Here is a 17,490-nt window from a genome sequence, read left to right on the forward strand (position 1 = left end):
CTGAGAAAAAAAGATTCTGTTCAAAATCTGACTGCTCATTGACAATGCATCTGGTCACCCAAGGGCTCTGATGGAGATGTACAATGAGATTAATGCTGTTTTCATGCCTGCTAACACAACATCCACTCTGCAGCCCATGGATCAGGGAGTAATTTTGACTTTCAAGTCTTATTATTTAAGAAATACATTTCATAAGGCTATAGGTGTCATCGATAGTGATTCCTCTGATGGATCTGGGCAAAGTCAATTGAAAACCTTCTGGAAAGTAGTCACCATTCTAGATGCCACTAGAACATTCATGATTCATGGGAAGAGGTCAAAATATCAACATTATCAGGAATTTGGAAGAAGTTGATTCCAATCCTCATGGATGACTTTAAGGGGTTCAAGACTTCTGTGGAGGAAGTAGGTGTGGTAGAAATAACAAGAGAACTAGAATTAGAAGTGGAGCCTGAGGATGTGGCTGAATTGCTGCAGTCTCATGATAAAACTTGTACAGATAAGGAGTTGTTTCTTATAGATGAGCAAAGAAAGTGGTTTCTTGAGATGAAGTCTACTCCCGGGGAAGGGAGTAGATTGTTGAAGTGAAGATTGTTGAAATGACAACAAGGGATTTAGACTACCACATAAACTTAGTTGATAAAGCAGTGGCAGGGTTTGAAAGGATTGACTCCAATTTTAAAAGAAGTTCTATTATAGGTAAAATACTATCAAACAGCATCACATACTGCACAGAAACTGTTCATGAAAGGAAGACTCTAAAGTGTAAATATAACTTTTATATGAACTGGGAAATCAAAAAATTTGTCACTGTATTGCAATATTTCCTTTACTGCAGTGGTGTGGAACCAAACCCACAGTATCTCTGAGGTACGCCTGTCCAGATTTTTTTGTACGTATATTAAACTTGTATACAACCATCTTGCTAAATTCACCAACTAATACTAACCATCTGTATTTAGAGTTTTTAAGATTTTCTAGTTATAGAATCATGTTTTCATGATAATGACAGTCTTAGCTATTCTCCAATCCTTATGCCACACATTTCTTTTTCTTGCCTGATTGCAGTGGTTAGGCCTCCAGCACAATGTTGGATAGAAGTGGTGATAAAGATACATAGAACTTGTCTTATACCAGACTTTATGAGAATAATTTTCAATAACTATTGAGTATGATGTTTCTTCTCCTGTGTTCTTTAATAAGATATCCCTGCTTCTCCAAGGAAGGGAAAGCATGAGATAATGAATGCTTTGGTCTGAAGCAACGGAGGGGCAACATGGCACAGCAACTCACCCTGGGGGACCCAGCTCCCCACTATCTGGCCAGGTGACCTGAGCAGCCCACATCACCTAAGCTGAGCCCCTGTTCTCCATCTGTGACTGTGGAATAGCCTCACTGACCCTGATTCCCTTATGGCTTTGCCCTAAGGACCCAGAAGGATGACTTTTGTGAAAGTGCTTTATAAACTCCAAAGGACATTACAAGGTGAGACAGTGGCCTCCATGTTCACTGTTTGCGAGAGCGAGGATGGCTCGCTCCTGCAAAGAGGATGCAGCAGAGGGAGGATGCAGGAGACTCTAAGCTGAGGGTCTGGGGGTGTGGTGCAGGGGAGAACATAGGGAGGGCAAGGGGAGCAAGACAAGCAGAGGGAAGGCGGTCACGTGAGGTCCTTCACCACCACCCTGAGCCGGGCCTGGGGCTGGGACCTTAAAGCAGGGTTGTTTTTTTTGGCCTATGCCATGCAGTTTGTGGGATCTTAGTTCCCTGACCAGGGATTGAACCCAGGCCCTCAGCAGTGAGCGCACGGAGTCCTAACCACTAGACCTCCAGGGAATTCCCAGAGCAGAGGTCTTCCAGCCTAAGGAGGATCAGAATCCCCAGGAGTGCTGTTGTTAAACACACTGCCTCTGCTGGCAGAGTTCCTATTCAGTAGGTGCTAGGGATGAAGTACTTGTGTCCCCTCAAAATTTGTGTGTTGAAGTCCTAACCCTCCATGTGATGGTGTTTGGAGGTGGGCCTTTGGGAGGTGATTAGAGTTCAATGAGAGGTCACGAGGGTGCGGCCCCTGTGATGGGATTAGTGGCTCCAGGGTTACTGCCTGCTGTGGGTCTGGGATGACCTCAGCAGGATACCGCTCCTCAGAGCCTTGAGCAGGGTTGGGGACAGGGATCAGGGTCTGGCCTGGCCCCTTTCCTCCACTGGCCCTCCATCCTCAGTGGGGGATGCCTGCCCACCCCACCCCACCCCCGCCCAACAAGCTGGATGTCCCCTGAAGGCTCTGAGCAACGTGCGGGGCTGCCTCACTCTCTTTCACCAGGACTCAGCACACATTACCGAGACCATCGTTTCATGGGCAGGCTCCTCTGCTCCCACACGCGGAGCACATTTTAGCTGAGACCAGAGAAAAATCTGATTGCTTCCCCCGCACAGTGACAGTGCCATCCTGGGCTCTGGCGGGCTCTCCAGCAGCCCTTCCCAGCCTCCCTATTATTGGTGAAGCCAGACTTTCAATTAAAGTGAGAGCTGGCAGACTCAGATCCTAAGCAATTAGGAGTGCCAGGCCTCTCTAATTAACCAGCCAGCCCCTCTCCCTTCCCACCACAGCCTTCTGATAATGAGAGCAGGCAGCCTGGGCATGCAGGCCCAATTAGAGGGGACGCTGCTCCGAGGACCAGCATCAGGGGTTCCACCCGCACGCGTGCTCATTAGCTTGTGGCCGCCGAGCACTGCCAGGGCTTTTGCTCGGGACACCGCCATGTGGCCAGGAGCACCTGAGGATCTGACCCCAGACATGGATCTGGATGCTTCCCACGTCAGAGAGTTCCCCAGCACCCCTGCTCTGCAGCCTGCCCTTGCCCACGCACCTCCTGGGAGCCAGTGCTATAGCCATTGCAAAAGGTGGGGAGGTGGAGAGGAGTGATAGAAATAAATAGGGAGGCGCCCTGGAAATTGGTGAGCCCAGAGTGGAGGGCTCCTGATACCCCCAATCTGGTCACTACCTTGTTAGATCTCTCTTAGCCCCCGACAGCTGCCTCTGTAACCCCAAACCCAACTATAATTAATTACCCATAATCATTTAACACCCACTGCCTAGAGGGCAGGCATCTGTGTGTATCTCCAATGCCTGCACCAGTATATTGTCATATTTATATGACAACACATATTTGTTGAAAGAGTGAATAGATGACATTGTCTATCCCTCCCAGACACCAGAGAGCCCCTGTACAAGGGCTAAAGTTTTGCAGGGGGCTGTGAGGTTAAGTCTGGGCCTCCCTCCTGATTCTCCAGAGACTTGGCTCCTAAGCGACCACCACCTGGCAGAGTGGCCCAGGGTGTCCTCCCTGTCTTCTGGGCCTGAATCCTCATAGTCAAGCACTTGCCCAGCCCATTTCCAGCTGTATGCCTATGCTGTGCTGTTCTCCCATCCCTGGAATGCCCTTGGCTCTGCTTTCAGCCTCTCAGAAGCCTAACCAACTTTCAGGAGCCAGCTCCTCCAGGCAGCCCTCCTGATTGTTCTCAGTCCTGGAAACCCTGGTCCCAGCCATAGTCAGCATCACTCTAGAGGGTACTGTCTTCCCACCTTGACCATGAGGACCAGAGGGAAGTGGCCGTTCTGGACCCTTCTCCTTTTGGAGTCCCCTAACCCAGAATTAACCCAGAACAGGCTGAATAAGTGACTGAGTGTTAGGTTCACCTGAGGAACTTGCACAGAAATTAAGTTTGGTTTCCCTGCTTAAGACATCCAATCCTGGAGAGCTACAAAGGCTTCCAGAGGCTTTTATATAAATTACAAAAAATTTGGGACTAACTGTGGGAACTCCAACTTTCAGTTCAAGAAAACATGAATTGTAGAGAATTCCAAGGCAGTCCAGTGGTTAGGACTCAGCAGTTTCACTGCCAGGGCCCAGGTTCAATCCCTGGTGGGGGAAGTAAGATCCCGGGGAGAGGGGTGGGGAGGAGAGGGAGAGAGAGAGAGAGAGAGAGAGAGAGAGAGAGAGAGGGAGGGAGACAGGGAGAGACAGGGAGAGAAAGGGAGAGACAGGGAGAGAAAGGGAGGGAGGGAGGGAGGGATGATGAAAAGAAGGAAGGAAGGAAGGAAGAAAGGAAGGAAGGAAGGAGGAAGGAGGGAAAACATGAATTGTAAAAAGGAGAACATAGGTTGCTATCAGCTGAATTGTGTCCCATCAGAATTCTTGTGTTGAAGCCCTAATCTCCAATGTGACTGTATTAGGAGACAGGGTCTTTAGTAGGTAATTAAGGTTAAATGAGGTCATAAGGGAGAGGCCCTGATCCAAACGGACTAGTGACCTTATCTGAAGTAGGAGAGAGACCAGAGCTCTCTCTCCACCATGTGTGGACACAGTGAGAAGGTGGCTGTCTGCAAGCTAGGAGGAGAGTCCTCATCAGAAACCAGATTGGCCAGCACACTTATCTTGGACTTCCCAGCCTCCAGAACTATGAGAAATCGATTTCTGTCGTTGAAGCCACCCAGTCTGTGGTCTTTTGTTATGGCAGCCTGAGCTGACTGATCCATGGGATATCACAAAACCTCTTCTGAGATGTATGCGAGGTTGGTTCTATTTTTGTAACACCTGGGCAGTCTGAACAGCTAGGACCTCGAAGTGAATTAATAATAATAGTGATAATAATGATAACAGGAATCCTTTACTGAGAGTTTGCAATGGACCCGACACTAAGGGCTTCCCTGCATTAGCTCATCTACTCCTCACACCCACCCAATAATGATGTAGTTCTATTCCCCCGTTTACAGATGAAGAAACAGAGGCCCAGAGAGGTTAAGTGGCTCATACAAGGTCATTGCACTGTGCCCAAGCTGGAGCACAACCCAGGTCTCTCTGCATGGGAACAGCACTTACTGGCAACCCAGGAGGACCTCCATCCCCTCACCGTGCAGGACCAAGTGACTTCTAGCCCTGGCCCATTTGGAATCTAGGGCCCGCTTTCCTTCCTAAGACCCTCAATCACCCCCCAACCCCTCCCTATTTGCTTAGAATACATTGAAAAGATTGATTCCCTTAGCGTATGGCTTTTGTCCCTATGTTGCCTTGTCCCCAACCTCATCATCTTCCAATGACAGCCATCGCCACCTAACTCATCTGCTTTTCTTCTATGTCCCCCTGTCACGCACTTGCCAGACAGCAGCTAGGCTCACCTCTTAAAAACACAAACCAGATCACATTACATCCCTGCTTAAAACGCTCCACTGACATCCCATGAAACTTAGAATCACATCTCAACTCCTGACCTTGACTTACAAAGCTCTGTGTGATTGGCTATGCCCACCGCTCGCTCCCTCTGCCCCAGAAGCCTTCCTTAGTTCCTTGAACATGCCCAGCTCATTTCTGCCTCAGGGTCTTGGTGCCTGCTGGTCCCTCTGCCTGCAACACTCCTCCACCTGGATCTTCCCGGGGCTGGCTTCTGCTTGTGGTCAGGTCTGAGCTCACAGAGACTCAACTTGAGCACCTTGTTTTAATTCACTACAGAGCCCTAGGTCTACTTAACCGTTATTTTATATTTGTTTATTGTCTGTCTTCTCCTACCCCTCCATGAGAGCAAGGACTTTATCTTGTTCATGGTATCGCCAGAACCTAGAACAGGGCCTGCACACAGCAGACCCTCTACTATTTGCATAACGAGTAAATGAATGACTGAATGAATAACACAGTCTTCTCAAGGATGGATGAAGATAACCCCCCCAAATGCCCATCGTTCAGCTGTGGCCCTAATTGGCACGCTCTCCTCCCACTCTCACCCAAGAACAGGTCCCCTCAGGAACTCAGAGGGCTCCTTATCTCACCATCCAAGCCAGGACCAAGTCTTCAGCCTGCTGTGAAATAAGAACATTTTCAAATGGAAATGTCCTCCCGAAAAGCCATGGGGTGGGGGTGGTGAGAGTATCTGGAAGAGCATTCCCCCACCCCCACATCCACTGAGGTTCTCCCCTGGGACTCCCACTGTTGCCTAGGAAACGGCTCTGCAAGGAGCAGCAGGCATTAACCCTTCAGCAACCAGGGGCAGCAGCCTGCCTCTGCGGCAGAGGCCCCAAACTTTTCCAGGGAAAGGAGACAAGGCTCTGACCGGCTCTTCATGGTCCCGCAAACCCAGACATTTATAGTAGTCATGGAGTTGAGGGGCAGAAGGAGGAAACAGGCTGTTGGGCCTCATTCTCCCAGGCAGAAGTCACATACTAGAACCCCACCTGGCCAGGTGCTGGGAGCAAGACATTTCTGAGTCCCTGTGCCCAGTACCTTGTTGGTATCTATCTAGTCTAGGCCTATGGAGGCTTGCGGAGGAGCGGCACCAAAGTGCCCACCCCCTCCCTGACCCTCAGGCCCCTCCCACACCTCCACTGTTCTTGGGACCCCTCACCAGTTAATCCACATTCCTCAGCCCAGTTCACCACATGCGACAGAACAGGGGAAAAGGGACCTTAGCTGACATCCTGGCTTTCCCACCTGTTCATTTGGTACATTAACTTCTTTGCACCTTCGTTCTCTCATCCAGACTTTGAACATCACTGAAAATGCCCTTGTCAAGGCTGCCAACGGCCTCTGCTGCCAAGTCCATGTTTACTTCTTTGACGTTCCCATAATTTACAGTCCTCTCAACTCTTAACGCCCCACCCCACCCTCAGTCTTCTATTCCCTGTTAATTCTTTCCAGAATTTATTTCTTCCTGAAATCTTATCTATTACTTATTTACTATTTACTTTATTTATTTACTTTACTATTTACTATTTACTTTACTATTATCTATTACATTACTTTTTTTTGGTTCCCTCAAGAGAGTTCTTTCTCTGCCTTGTTCACCAAAATAACTCCAGGCTTAAAATAATGACTAGCACATGTAAGTTACTTGAGAATGGGTTCTAGTAAAACTAGAGTGAAAAACAAACAAAGAAAAAGACATGGTGTCTTGGGAACAGTGCTTCTAACCTAGGAGGGCAGTCAAGGGAAGTCCCGTGATGACAGCTATGCAGTAACTACTGTAGGCTAGAGCAGGAACAAGAGTCCAGAAGAGATTCTGGCAGGGAAAAAAAAAGGAGGCTTCACGCAATAGAGAGTAAAGTTCAGATACTACATAACCTTGAGGACTGGAAGGCACGTTATTCTTTGGTCAATGAGAAAAGAAAGGCAATTAGAAACTCCAGGAAAAACAAAAAGTTATTTGAAGAAGTCTTGGACTCAATATTAATATGTGGCATAATTTAGAACAATCAGTGGAGTATAAGAAAAGGAGAAAATCCACTTGGCCTTGCTGCAAAGATCATTCTCATTTGAGTGGCCAGGGATCAAGAGAGCAGACCAATAGAAGAGGAAGTATAATCTTAGCAAACTGTTTGGCCCTGAGGAAAATTGTATTTATTTAATGACAACTAATAACATATCCTGAATACTTATATGCCAAACAAGGTTGTAAGAGCTTTGCATATAATATCTAATCCTCACAACTCTCTAAGGTACATATTATCACCATCCCCATTTTACAGATGAGGAAGGTGAGGATTGACATAGCAAATAAGTTTTCTGAGGTCATACAGCTAGTGGAAGAGCTGAACTCACACCCTGTGAGGCCTGTGAGACCCAGAGGTCCACTCCCCAGAGCTGGCCCTAGAAGCCTGGCCATTTGACCTTCAGGCCCCAATCCTTCTTGCCAAGAAGCATAGGATACCATGGGAGCACACATGTATACACGAATGTACACACACACACACACACTCCTGGGAGCCAGGATGCAAAGCCACAGAGTAACAGGGCTGGTCCAGGCTGGGAAGCCAGAGCAGGGCCTTACCTTCCTGCAGTCTTTGCAGAACACCGATGAGCTGCCCAGGAAGCCCAGCAGCTCCCCACAGAGCAGACACTGGGAGAGGCCGTTCCCCATCACATTGCGCCTCATGGTCTCCAGCCGCTCCACCAGCCGCCTGCAGCACAGGACACAGAGTCAGATGGCACGTGCTTCCTGTCTCCAACCAGCCCCCTGCCCAGGCGCGGCTGCCACGGGGCCCCAAAACTATACCACTTCCTGGGGGTTGGTTCCCTCACCTGGGGTACTGTTCCCTGCCCCATCCCTTCCCCTGGCTAACTCCTAATCGTTCACTCACTCATCAACCATTAACTGGGCACCTGCAACATGCCAGACACTGGGAATATTGTAGCAAACAAGCCAGAGATGGACATGGCCCCTGTCCTTATGGAATTTATGTTCAGAAAAGGGAGAAAGTCCATAAACAAGCAAACTGACTTCAGAGGAGGGAGTGTTATGAAATAAAATAAGTGGGGCTGGGAGGGAGCAGGGCATGTTAGATGGTGATTAGTGAAGGCCTCTCTGAGGACATTTGAACTGAGAGGTAAAGGATGACAAGGACCCAACATGTGAAGAGCTGGGGGCGCATCCCAGGCAGAGGGAACAGCAAGTACAAAGAGCAAGGCCCTGGCGCATTAGAATGGTAAGAAGGCCAGGGGGGCTAGACTGCCTGGGATAAAGGAGGCTGGAGGGGTGAGGAGGGGCCAGGTTACACAGGGTTTGTAGGTTGGATTGGTTTTGGAAGTTTGGATTGTTTTCTAAGATCAACGCGGCCCACTGAAGAGTTTTAAGTAGAGGAGTGTCTGATCTAAGCTCCCTAAAAGCTAAAAGCTCCCTCCAGCTATTGTGGGAAGCTGGGATTACAGGGGGAGTCCGGTGAGGAAGCCGGCAGCAGGCAGCGGGAGGGCTGGGGAAGGAGGACGGAGAGCAGGACGGGCTGTATTTCAGAGTCAGCATGGATGGATTTGGGGGAGGAGAGGTAAGAGAAAGACCCAGGATGGAGTAGAGCCTTTTGGCTTAAACACCTGGGTGGACGGAGAAGCTAGAGGGAGAAAGAGAAAGAGGTCCTCTTTGAACCCTGCTGAGCCCAGGATAGGTGCCTTTCCTCGAGTCCCACGGCCCCCCAGCCCACCGTGACCCGTTTCATGACAACCTGTCATACGACACTGCCACCCCCACAACACGCGGCCACTTCTGCTTCTGTTTCGTTGGCCGCTGTGTCTCCAGTGCCCAGTGGATTCCCAGTGAAAATTCTTGAATGCATGGAAGACGGGGTGTGGGCACGTTATGTCCTGTAACTCTCACAACCGCCCAGTGCAGAGGATGCTGTTTCCCCCCCACTTTAAAGGTGAGAACATTGAGGCTCTGAGATGTGAAGTCACTTGCCAGCGTTGCACAGCTCCTCAGAGGTAGCGCCAGGGCCACACTCAGGCCACCCCAAGTCTCACGGCAACTCCACCCTCTCCCCTGGGGTGATCAGGCCCTGCCTGGGGGCCGACGGAGGGCGGACTGGGCGCCGAGGCTGCCTCTGCCCACCTGCCCTGCAGCTTGCACTCCTGACTTCCACAGGAATCGCCGTCCCTCTTCCAGGGACCTGCAGGTTTCCGGGAGCAAAGCCGAGTTTGGCCCTGGCCTGACCCACTTGTTTTTGGGGGACCCCCTCTCTGTACAGCCCTGTGACTCCCACTCATGGAAACACACAGGATGCACCTCCTCCCTCTGAGATGATTCACTGTCTCCTGGGCCATTCCTGCCCCAGCCAAACCCAGCGCTCACAGCCAGGGCCAGACGATGTGAGCGGCACAGGGAAGGCAAAGATGACAGTCCAGATGGATGCGGGCGGGGCGCAAATGCTTCCCACAGCTGCAGGGAGGCCATGGGGGACACCCCTCACCAGCTCCCAGCACGCCCTCCTGGGGGAGCCCGAGGGATGTGGTGCTGGCCCATCAGTCATCAGCACAGGCACCTCGGAGACCTGCAGAGCCTTGCAGGACCCTTGGGCTAGGCCTGAGAGAGGGAGGGGCCCCAGCCAGGTGTGGTGGGGAGAAAAGAGCAAAAGACAATTAGTCTGTCAGATACAAACCCTTTTTGTAATGAAATGGTAGTAATATGTCAGTATTACGGAGGCACAGACAACAAACTGTTTGGACAGCAGTGGTCTTTGTAGCGGTGCTTTCACTTTCTAGAACTGTGCATTTCTACAATGTCTGACTTTTTAAAAATGATCATCTATTTAATAGAAAAAAATAAATAGAAAAAGAACAAGGAGACCAGAATCAAATTAATTCCTGCCAGTGCCCTGCATTTATGTTTTCCTCCTCGTGCCTGCCTGTGTTTTTCAGATTGTCTAGGAAGTATGAATTGCTTTTGTAATTAAACAAAAAAAAAGCCACAACAAAACTGAAGACTATGTAGGAGACGGCTCTGGATGCCGGAGGCCGGAAGAACTTAGATTAAGCTGGAGAGCGGCTCCTGTTGGTCTTTGATGGGAGAACCCACAGTTCAGCCTCCACGTCAATCCCTCCCCCGGCTGAACCACAGCGACCCTCCTTTGTGCAGAGCTAAACAGACCTTAACGTGTTTGACGGCACTCATTCATCCTCCCCACAGCTTGGGGCCCACACATCAGCCGCTATCCCCATCTTACAGAGGGGTATACTGAGGCTTGGACAGGCTGGGTTAGGAATCTGCACGCCAGGGGCATTCAGGCAGAGCTGACTCACTCCCAGTGAAAAGCTGGAACTAGGAGCCAGGGCGCCAGACGCCCAGCCCACTGACCTGGCACTAAATGCCCTGCTTCCCTGTCCACGGCCTCACTCCTGCCCCATCTTGGGAGCAGCCCTTACCCGACTCTCTGCTGTTCCAGGACGTCAAGCCGCTCGGCTCTCTGGATGACCTGCAGGATGGCCTCCACCTCGGCTGGGCTGAGGCACTGGCTCTTCCTCTGCTTCTCTGTTTGGTAGGTGTGCACAGACCAGCCCGTCTGCAGCCTTGAGAGAGAACAACACAGAAGTGCAACCCCAGTGCAAACTGGCATCCCCGCCACATCCACAAAGGTCCCCTGAGCACAGTCTGTGTGTCAGGGGCAAGGGGTTCAGACACCAGCCTCCAAACGCTGCCTCTGCCACCCGCCAGCTCCCGGCTCCCACAAGGATGGCAGCACCCCCTTAGCACCTCGGGGGGGGTTGGGGGGAGACAGGAGCATGGAATGCGCAGAAGGCCACGGCCACAGCATGAGCGGTTTCAAGGGAAAAGCACAGAAGATGACCAAGAGAAGAATGAACACCCGGATCTGAGTTGTACAAGAAAGTGAGATGGAGTTTACTATGGGACAGGAAAGACTGGTAATTAGGTTAAAAACAAGCGCTGAGCATAAAAGGATATTCACGCAGCATTCTGAAAACTAGAGGGATCCAGGGCAGGAGGTTACCCTGGAGGAGCGGTGAGGGCCGGCCAGTGTGGCGAGGCGGGGCTGGGGCCCGGCCCAGAGCCCCAGGACTGAGGGGATGAACTCCAACCCTTTCTATTTTTCTGGATGGTGAGAGTGGCAGCAGTGGACCGAGCCCCAACTCCCTGCCCTGGGGCCCAGCTTCTCCCAGACTTTCTGCGCCAGGTGGTGGGAACACAGAGACGGACAAGGTGGCAAGGTCACTGCCCTCCAGAACTACAATATTCTGGGGGAGACGGATGCCCGATCAGTTACAAAAATATTTATTTACTGAAAAATTCGGAGAGCCATTCATTCAATACCTATTTATTGAGCATCCACTGTGATGCCAGGCTCGCTAGGTGCTGGGAAGAGCCACTGGGCAGGCCACGCGGGTGGTCGTGAGGAGGATGTACAAATAAGGGGAACTGACCCAGGCACGGGAGCAGCTCTAGAAGGGCTCCCCTAAAGAAGTGGCAGCAGGCAAGAGATTGTGACACAGGATACAGGGCAGGAAGATGAGGGTGTGGATGCCTTCCTAGTGGTTCCCTGAAACGGATGGACACTGGTGGTCTCACGTCACCACCCAGTCCAGCTCTTGCATCCAAGCACCGCCGACACTGTATAAATTGGGAGAGCTAAAAAGCATGTCCTTTCTCTGTGAGTAGAGAGAAAGCCATCCCAGGCTGGTTAAGGTGAAGGACTCAGATTCTGAAGTCCAATGGGCGGTCTCATCTTATGGCTCTGTCCCTTCCCAGGTATGAGAACTTGGACAGCTGCTCATCCTTGATTTCCTGATCTGTCTCTTTAAGGGATGTCAGGAAGATGAAATAAGGAGGGAATATAAAGTGCTCTGTACATAGCAGATGCCCAGTTGCTGAATAAGTGGCAGTTAGCGATGATTTTTATAACGATCATGGGTGAGACCATTAGGAACAGCTTAACCAAAGAGGTAGCATTTGCACTGGGTTTTGCAGGATGAATAGGAGCTCCCCCAATGGAAGCAGGGAGCTGGCATTCAGGCAAAGGACACTGAACATGCAAAGGCACAAAGGCATAAAGTAATGTGCTGCATTGGAGAGGTCCAGACTTCTAGACTGCCTATTTCTCCAATTTAAAAAAATGCCTTGGTACAAACTACTATGTATCAAATAAATAAGCTACAAGGATATAGTGTACAGCACAGGGAATAGAGCCAATAATTTTTACAATAACTTCAAATGGAGTATAATCTATAAAATATTGAATCACTATGTTGTACACCTGAAACTAATATAATACTGTAAATCGACTATACTTCAATTTTAAAAAATACCTTGCCCTAGACTAATACTTTTTTAAGTGACCCTCACAGAGCTGAGGAAAGCAAAGAATGGGAACGGGGCAGGAGTGGTGGGGACAGGAAGGGAGGCCAGGCCTTGGAGTGGGCAGGGGTACACATTCACCTGTCCCTGGCTGCGGGAATCTGTAACACTCTCCTTTAAGGAGCCCGGCATTACAAGGCAGCACACCCCGGGGAGGAGATAAAAGCATTTACTCTTCTAAAAGGTGCTACGGGCTTCCCTGGTGGCGCAGTGGTTAAGAATCCGCCTGCCAATGCAGGGGACACGGGCTCGAGCCCTGGTCCGGGAAGATCCCACGAGCCGCAGAGCAACTAAGCATGTGCGCCACAACTACTGAGCCCGCGTACTGCAACTACCGAATCCCACACACCTAGAGCCCGTCCTCCGCAACAAGAGAAGCCACTGCAATGAGAAGCCCGCGCACCGCAACGAAGCATAGCCCCCGCTCGCCGCAACTAGAGAAAGCCCGCGCGCAGCAACAAAGACCCAACGCAGCCAAAAATAAATAAATAGATAAAAGGTGCTACAACAGTTTCTGGCTGCTGCTGAGCGCAAGACCAGGTCACAGAGAGCCAAAGGGAATGCCGGCGGGGTCACCAGGGGTCACACCGGGCCCTCCTACAAGAGCACAGCTCTCGCCAGCTCCTCACATCCAGCCACGGAGGACGCATCATCTCGCCTGGTGTCAGAGGAGAGAGGGAGAGAGGACGGTTTCACCCCTGGTCTCTCCCCCACAGGGGCCACATGGGGGCTAAAAGAGCCGAGCCATCCCAGTGAGTGAGACAAATTAACTGTGGTGCAAAGAGTCCTGCAAATCACGCAGGACTCCACTCTTCTTGGGCATTTCAGATTAATTTTTCTATCCTCTTTTGATGTTTCAGCTCTGTCCCCTGCAGGCTCACCATGTTTAATTACAAATTTCTTGAACTTGGTTCCATTTGGGAAATGCTGGCTCCTGTACCCAGCACGACTTGACAGATGAAGAGGCACTCTTGGGCTTATTTGACCCCAGGGACCCCCAACTCCCTGGAGGGACAGGAAGAGACTGGAAGGCTGGAGAGGCATCTGGGAGCCCCTGGTCTCCAGCCACGGAGGGGGGCAGTGGGTGGAGATGGGCTGATCTAACTACAGCCGAGGGGTCACCAGGCTGAGAGATAACAGGAAAACTGGGGGCAAACCAGAACAAGAGAGACCCTGACACGAGCATGGCAGAGACCTGGGATGCTTCAAGGCTGGTTGTGTGTTTCAGCCCAGAGGGCAGCTCTTCATAAATTAGACAAGCCTTTGGTCTGTCAACTCAACTATGAAGTGGGCGCTCAACTATGAAGTGGGCACCCAGAGATCAAAGGCTCCCCGCTGCCAGGGACTCAGGGACTGAAGGCTCAGTGATGGGGGATTTATACTCTTAACAGAGAAGGTAAAGGAAGTGGGCTGGCTCCCTGGAGCCTATTGTGATCGAAGGAACATAGGTGTGGGGTCAGATGGTCCCAGGGGAGTCCCAGCCCTGCCACTGACAAGGTGGGTGACTTGGGTGAGGACCTCAGCCTCACTGTCCTCATCTGAGAAATGGGAATACATTTCATACGGCAGTTAAATGAGTGAATGGCTGTTGGGCACCCAGCTCAGCGCCAGGAGCGTGGTGTGTATTAGACGGGCACTTGTCTCCAAACTGCTCTTTCTGGGGGCCTGGGATTGAATCTTGTCAAAGAAAGGAGAGGAACTAGGAGCGGGGAGGGAAGGCAGGGCCCAGCCAAGCCCTAGAGGTACTCACTTGGCTCGCAGGGCAAGCTGCCGATCATTGGGGCAAACCCAGTGATCATTCCCGCTGCCGAAGATGGTGTCGGCCATGACTTGGAACACCCAGCCAGGGTGTGGAGTCACATCTGATGGGAGAAGAGGGAAGAAGAAAGGGCATGTCATTGGCTGGGGTACAGATGGCAGACAGGGTCCCTCAGACACCCAAAACCGGTACTTCCAACCTATCCCTGTCCGTTGCCGGCCCCTGCCCCATCCCCACCCCGTCCCCGAGGATGTCTGGAATCTCACCAGCAGAATCACTCCTCCAGCTAAATGCTATTCCCTCAAAGCTCCTCTTTCAAAAGACTCGTGATTCTGGGAGGGGTAACTAGGTGGATCACGCAGCTAAGTGACAAGGTTGGACTTGACCGGCAGGATGTCAAAGGGACAGAATCGGAAGGAGAAAAGAGGCACACCTCAGCAGTTTTCAACGTAGCGGGCAAGCCCCAAGGGCGTTTGATCCCTGCACCCTCCAAGTACTACCCCTGCTTTGCTTCATGGGGACCACAATGAAAATGGCCCCCCTGGGAATCCTGCAGGGAGGAGACCCTGCTCCAGAGCTTGCTGGGGGCTTAACTTGTGCAGCCTAGCTTAGCTGGCTTTCTCCTTGCCACCAAGGATGTGTGCTGGTGGGGAGAGTAAGGAGGGGAAGAGAGAGGGATGAGTTTGAGGGAATCCCAATCCCAGAGCAAAGACGAGGGGTAGTACTGAGTTATCCACACTCCCCTGGTCTAATCCCCTCCAGACCAGTGGTTCTCAAACCCAGGACTCCCTTACACTCTTAAAAATCACTGAGGCTGGAAATTAGTCTGGCAGTTCCTTAAATGTTACACAGAGTTACCATAAGACCCAGAGAGGACTCTGAAGTATAAACACAAGAGAACAGAAAACGTATGTCCACGTATGAAATTGTACATGAATATTCACAGCAGCCATTATTCATAACAGCCAAAAAGTGGAAACAATTCAAATGTCCACTAACTGATGAATGGATAAAATGTGTACAATGGAATATTGTTTGGTCATAAAAGGGAATGGAGTGCTGACACAGGCTCCACAACATGGATGAACCTTGAAAACACGCTAAGCGAAAGAAGCCAGTTACAAAAGACCACACAGTGTATGGTTCTATTTATATAAAATGTCCAGACTGGGCCGATCCACAGAGACAGAAGGTAGATTAGTGGTTGCCAGGGGCTGGGGGTAGAGGGGAGGAAGGAACGGGAGTGACTGCTAATGGGCTCAGGGTTTCTTTTTTGGATGATGAAAATGTTCTGGAATTAGATAGTGGTGACGGTTGCATAACATTGTGAATTCACGGAAACCACTGCACGGTACCCTTTAAATGTCTGAATTTTATGGTACGTGAACTACATCTCATTAAACTGTTATAAAAAATTCTTGAGAACTCCAAAGGATATGGGCCATAGCTATTGAGATTTACCATATTAGAAATTAACACTGAGAAAAAATTTTAATTGTCAATTCATCAAAAAATAATAAACCCATGAGATGCTCACATATTTTATTGAAAAACTGTATTTTCAAAACAAAAACAGTTAGTGAGAATAATGGTATTGTTTTGCATTTTTACAAATCTATGTAATGTTTGGCTAAACAAAAGTCAGCTTCATATCTGACATTTCATTCAATCTTTTGTGATTTGTTAAAGTACATGAAGGACATCCAGACTCTCACAGCTACATGCTATAGCTGGGAAAGGGTGGAGTATTTTAATAGCCTTCCCAGATAACTGTGGACATTCTTTCACACTGTACCCAAACTCAACAGATGGTAGTTTCTTAAAGATTAGTTCCAATGTGGCATTCATGCCAATGAACTTTTCACCTGTATATTTGTGAGAGAACTTGACCAAGTGTATTATTAAAATAGTTTTTACTTTGTGGACCCCCCGAAAGGCGTTGGGAACCCCCAGAGATCCCTGGACTGTAGTTTTGAGAACTGTTGTTCTAGACCAATGTCACCTATTTCTGTGATGACCAGCAGGGGGCAGCGTGCAGACTGCAGCTAACTGACCCACTCAGGGACCAAGCCCACTACCTTGACCACAGTGGGCTCTCTATTCCACTCAACTGATCCAGTCCCCACTGTCAGCCACCTTGAGAGCGAGACCTGAGTTAACCCAGGCCCCAAAGAGTCGCATGTGGAGTCCCCATGGCCAGGCCCAGTGCTGGGAGGGTTGCTGGGGCCACCGTCACCAAAGGCCTCCCCACATTTAAAGTCTTGACCTTCTCCCAAAGGAGACTCACATCCAGTCCAGGAAAAAGAAAAGGTGGGCTCAAAAATGACACGCTCATCAAACAACTTTAAACCAGTCCCATTTCAGCTACGATTTGTTTTTTTTTTTTAGATTATGACTCTTTGCCTACGTGTCTTTTTTTTTTTACATCTTTATTGAAGTATAATTGCCTTACAATGGTGTGTTAGTTTCTGCTTTATAATAAAGTGAATCAGTTATACATATACATATGTTCCCATATCTCTTCCCTCTTGCGTCTCCCTCCTTCCCACCCTCCCTATCCCACCCCTCCAGGTGGTCACAAAGCACCGAGCTGATCTCCCTGTGCTATGAGGCTGCTTCCCACTAGTTACCTATTTTACGTTTGGTAGTGTATATATGTCCATGACACTCTCTCACTTTGTCACAACTTACCCTTCCCCCTCCCCATATCCTTAAGTCCATCTCTAGTAGGTCTGTCTTTATTCCTTTCTTACCCCTAGGTTCTTCATGATGTTTTTTTTCCCCTTAAATTCCATATATATGCGTTAGCATACGGTATATGTCTTTCTCCTTCTGACTTACTTCACTCTGTATGACAGACTCTAGGTCCATCCACCTCATTACAAATAGCTCAATTTCGTTTCTTTTTATGGCTGAGTAATATTCCATTGTATATATGTGCCACATCTTCTTTATCCATTCATCTGATGATGGACACTTAGGTTGTTTCCATCTCCTGGCTATTGTAAATAGAACTGCAATGAACATTTTGGTAGACTCTTTTTGAATTATGGTTTGCTCAGGGTATATGCCCAGTAGTGGGATTGCTGGGTCATATGGTAGTTCTATTTGTAGCT

The 17,490-nt window shown here is 49.7% G+C and overlaps 1 protein-coding gene across 8 annotated transcripts in view; it reads right to left on the reverse strand.

Moving 5' to 3' along the window:
* The window catches only part of RPH3AL (rabphilin 3A like (without C2 domains)), a 145,067-nt gene that overhangs the window by 74,567 nt on the left and 53,010 nt on the right, over nt 1-17,490 (reverse strand). For all 8 annotated transcript variants that reach the window (XM_060135401.1, XM_060135404.1, XM_060135405.1 and 5 more), the window contains 3 exons: nt 14,366-14,477; nt 10,671-10,814; nt 7,813-7,942 (listed from right to left, as the gene is read on the reverse strand). In XM_060135401.1, the coding sequence (XP_059991384.1) occupies nt 7,813-7,942; nt 10,671-10,814; nt 14,366-14,442 (351 nt within the window). In that variant the 5' untranslated portion in view covers nt 14,443-14,477. The remainder of the gene's footprint in view (nt 1-7,812; nt 7,943-10,670; nt 10,815-14,365; nt 14,478-17,490) is intronic.

The sequence above is a fragment of the Lagenorhynchus albirostris genome, chromosome 20, assembly GCF_949774975.1.
Source record: "Lagenorhynchus albirostris chromosome 20, mLagAlb1.1, whole genome shotgun sequence".
In the NCBI taxonomy this organism is placed as follows: Eukaryota; Metazoa; Chordata; class Mammalia; order Artiodactyla; family Delphinidae; genus Lagenorhynchus; species Lagenorhynchus albirostris.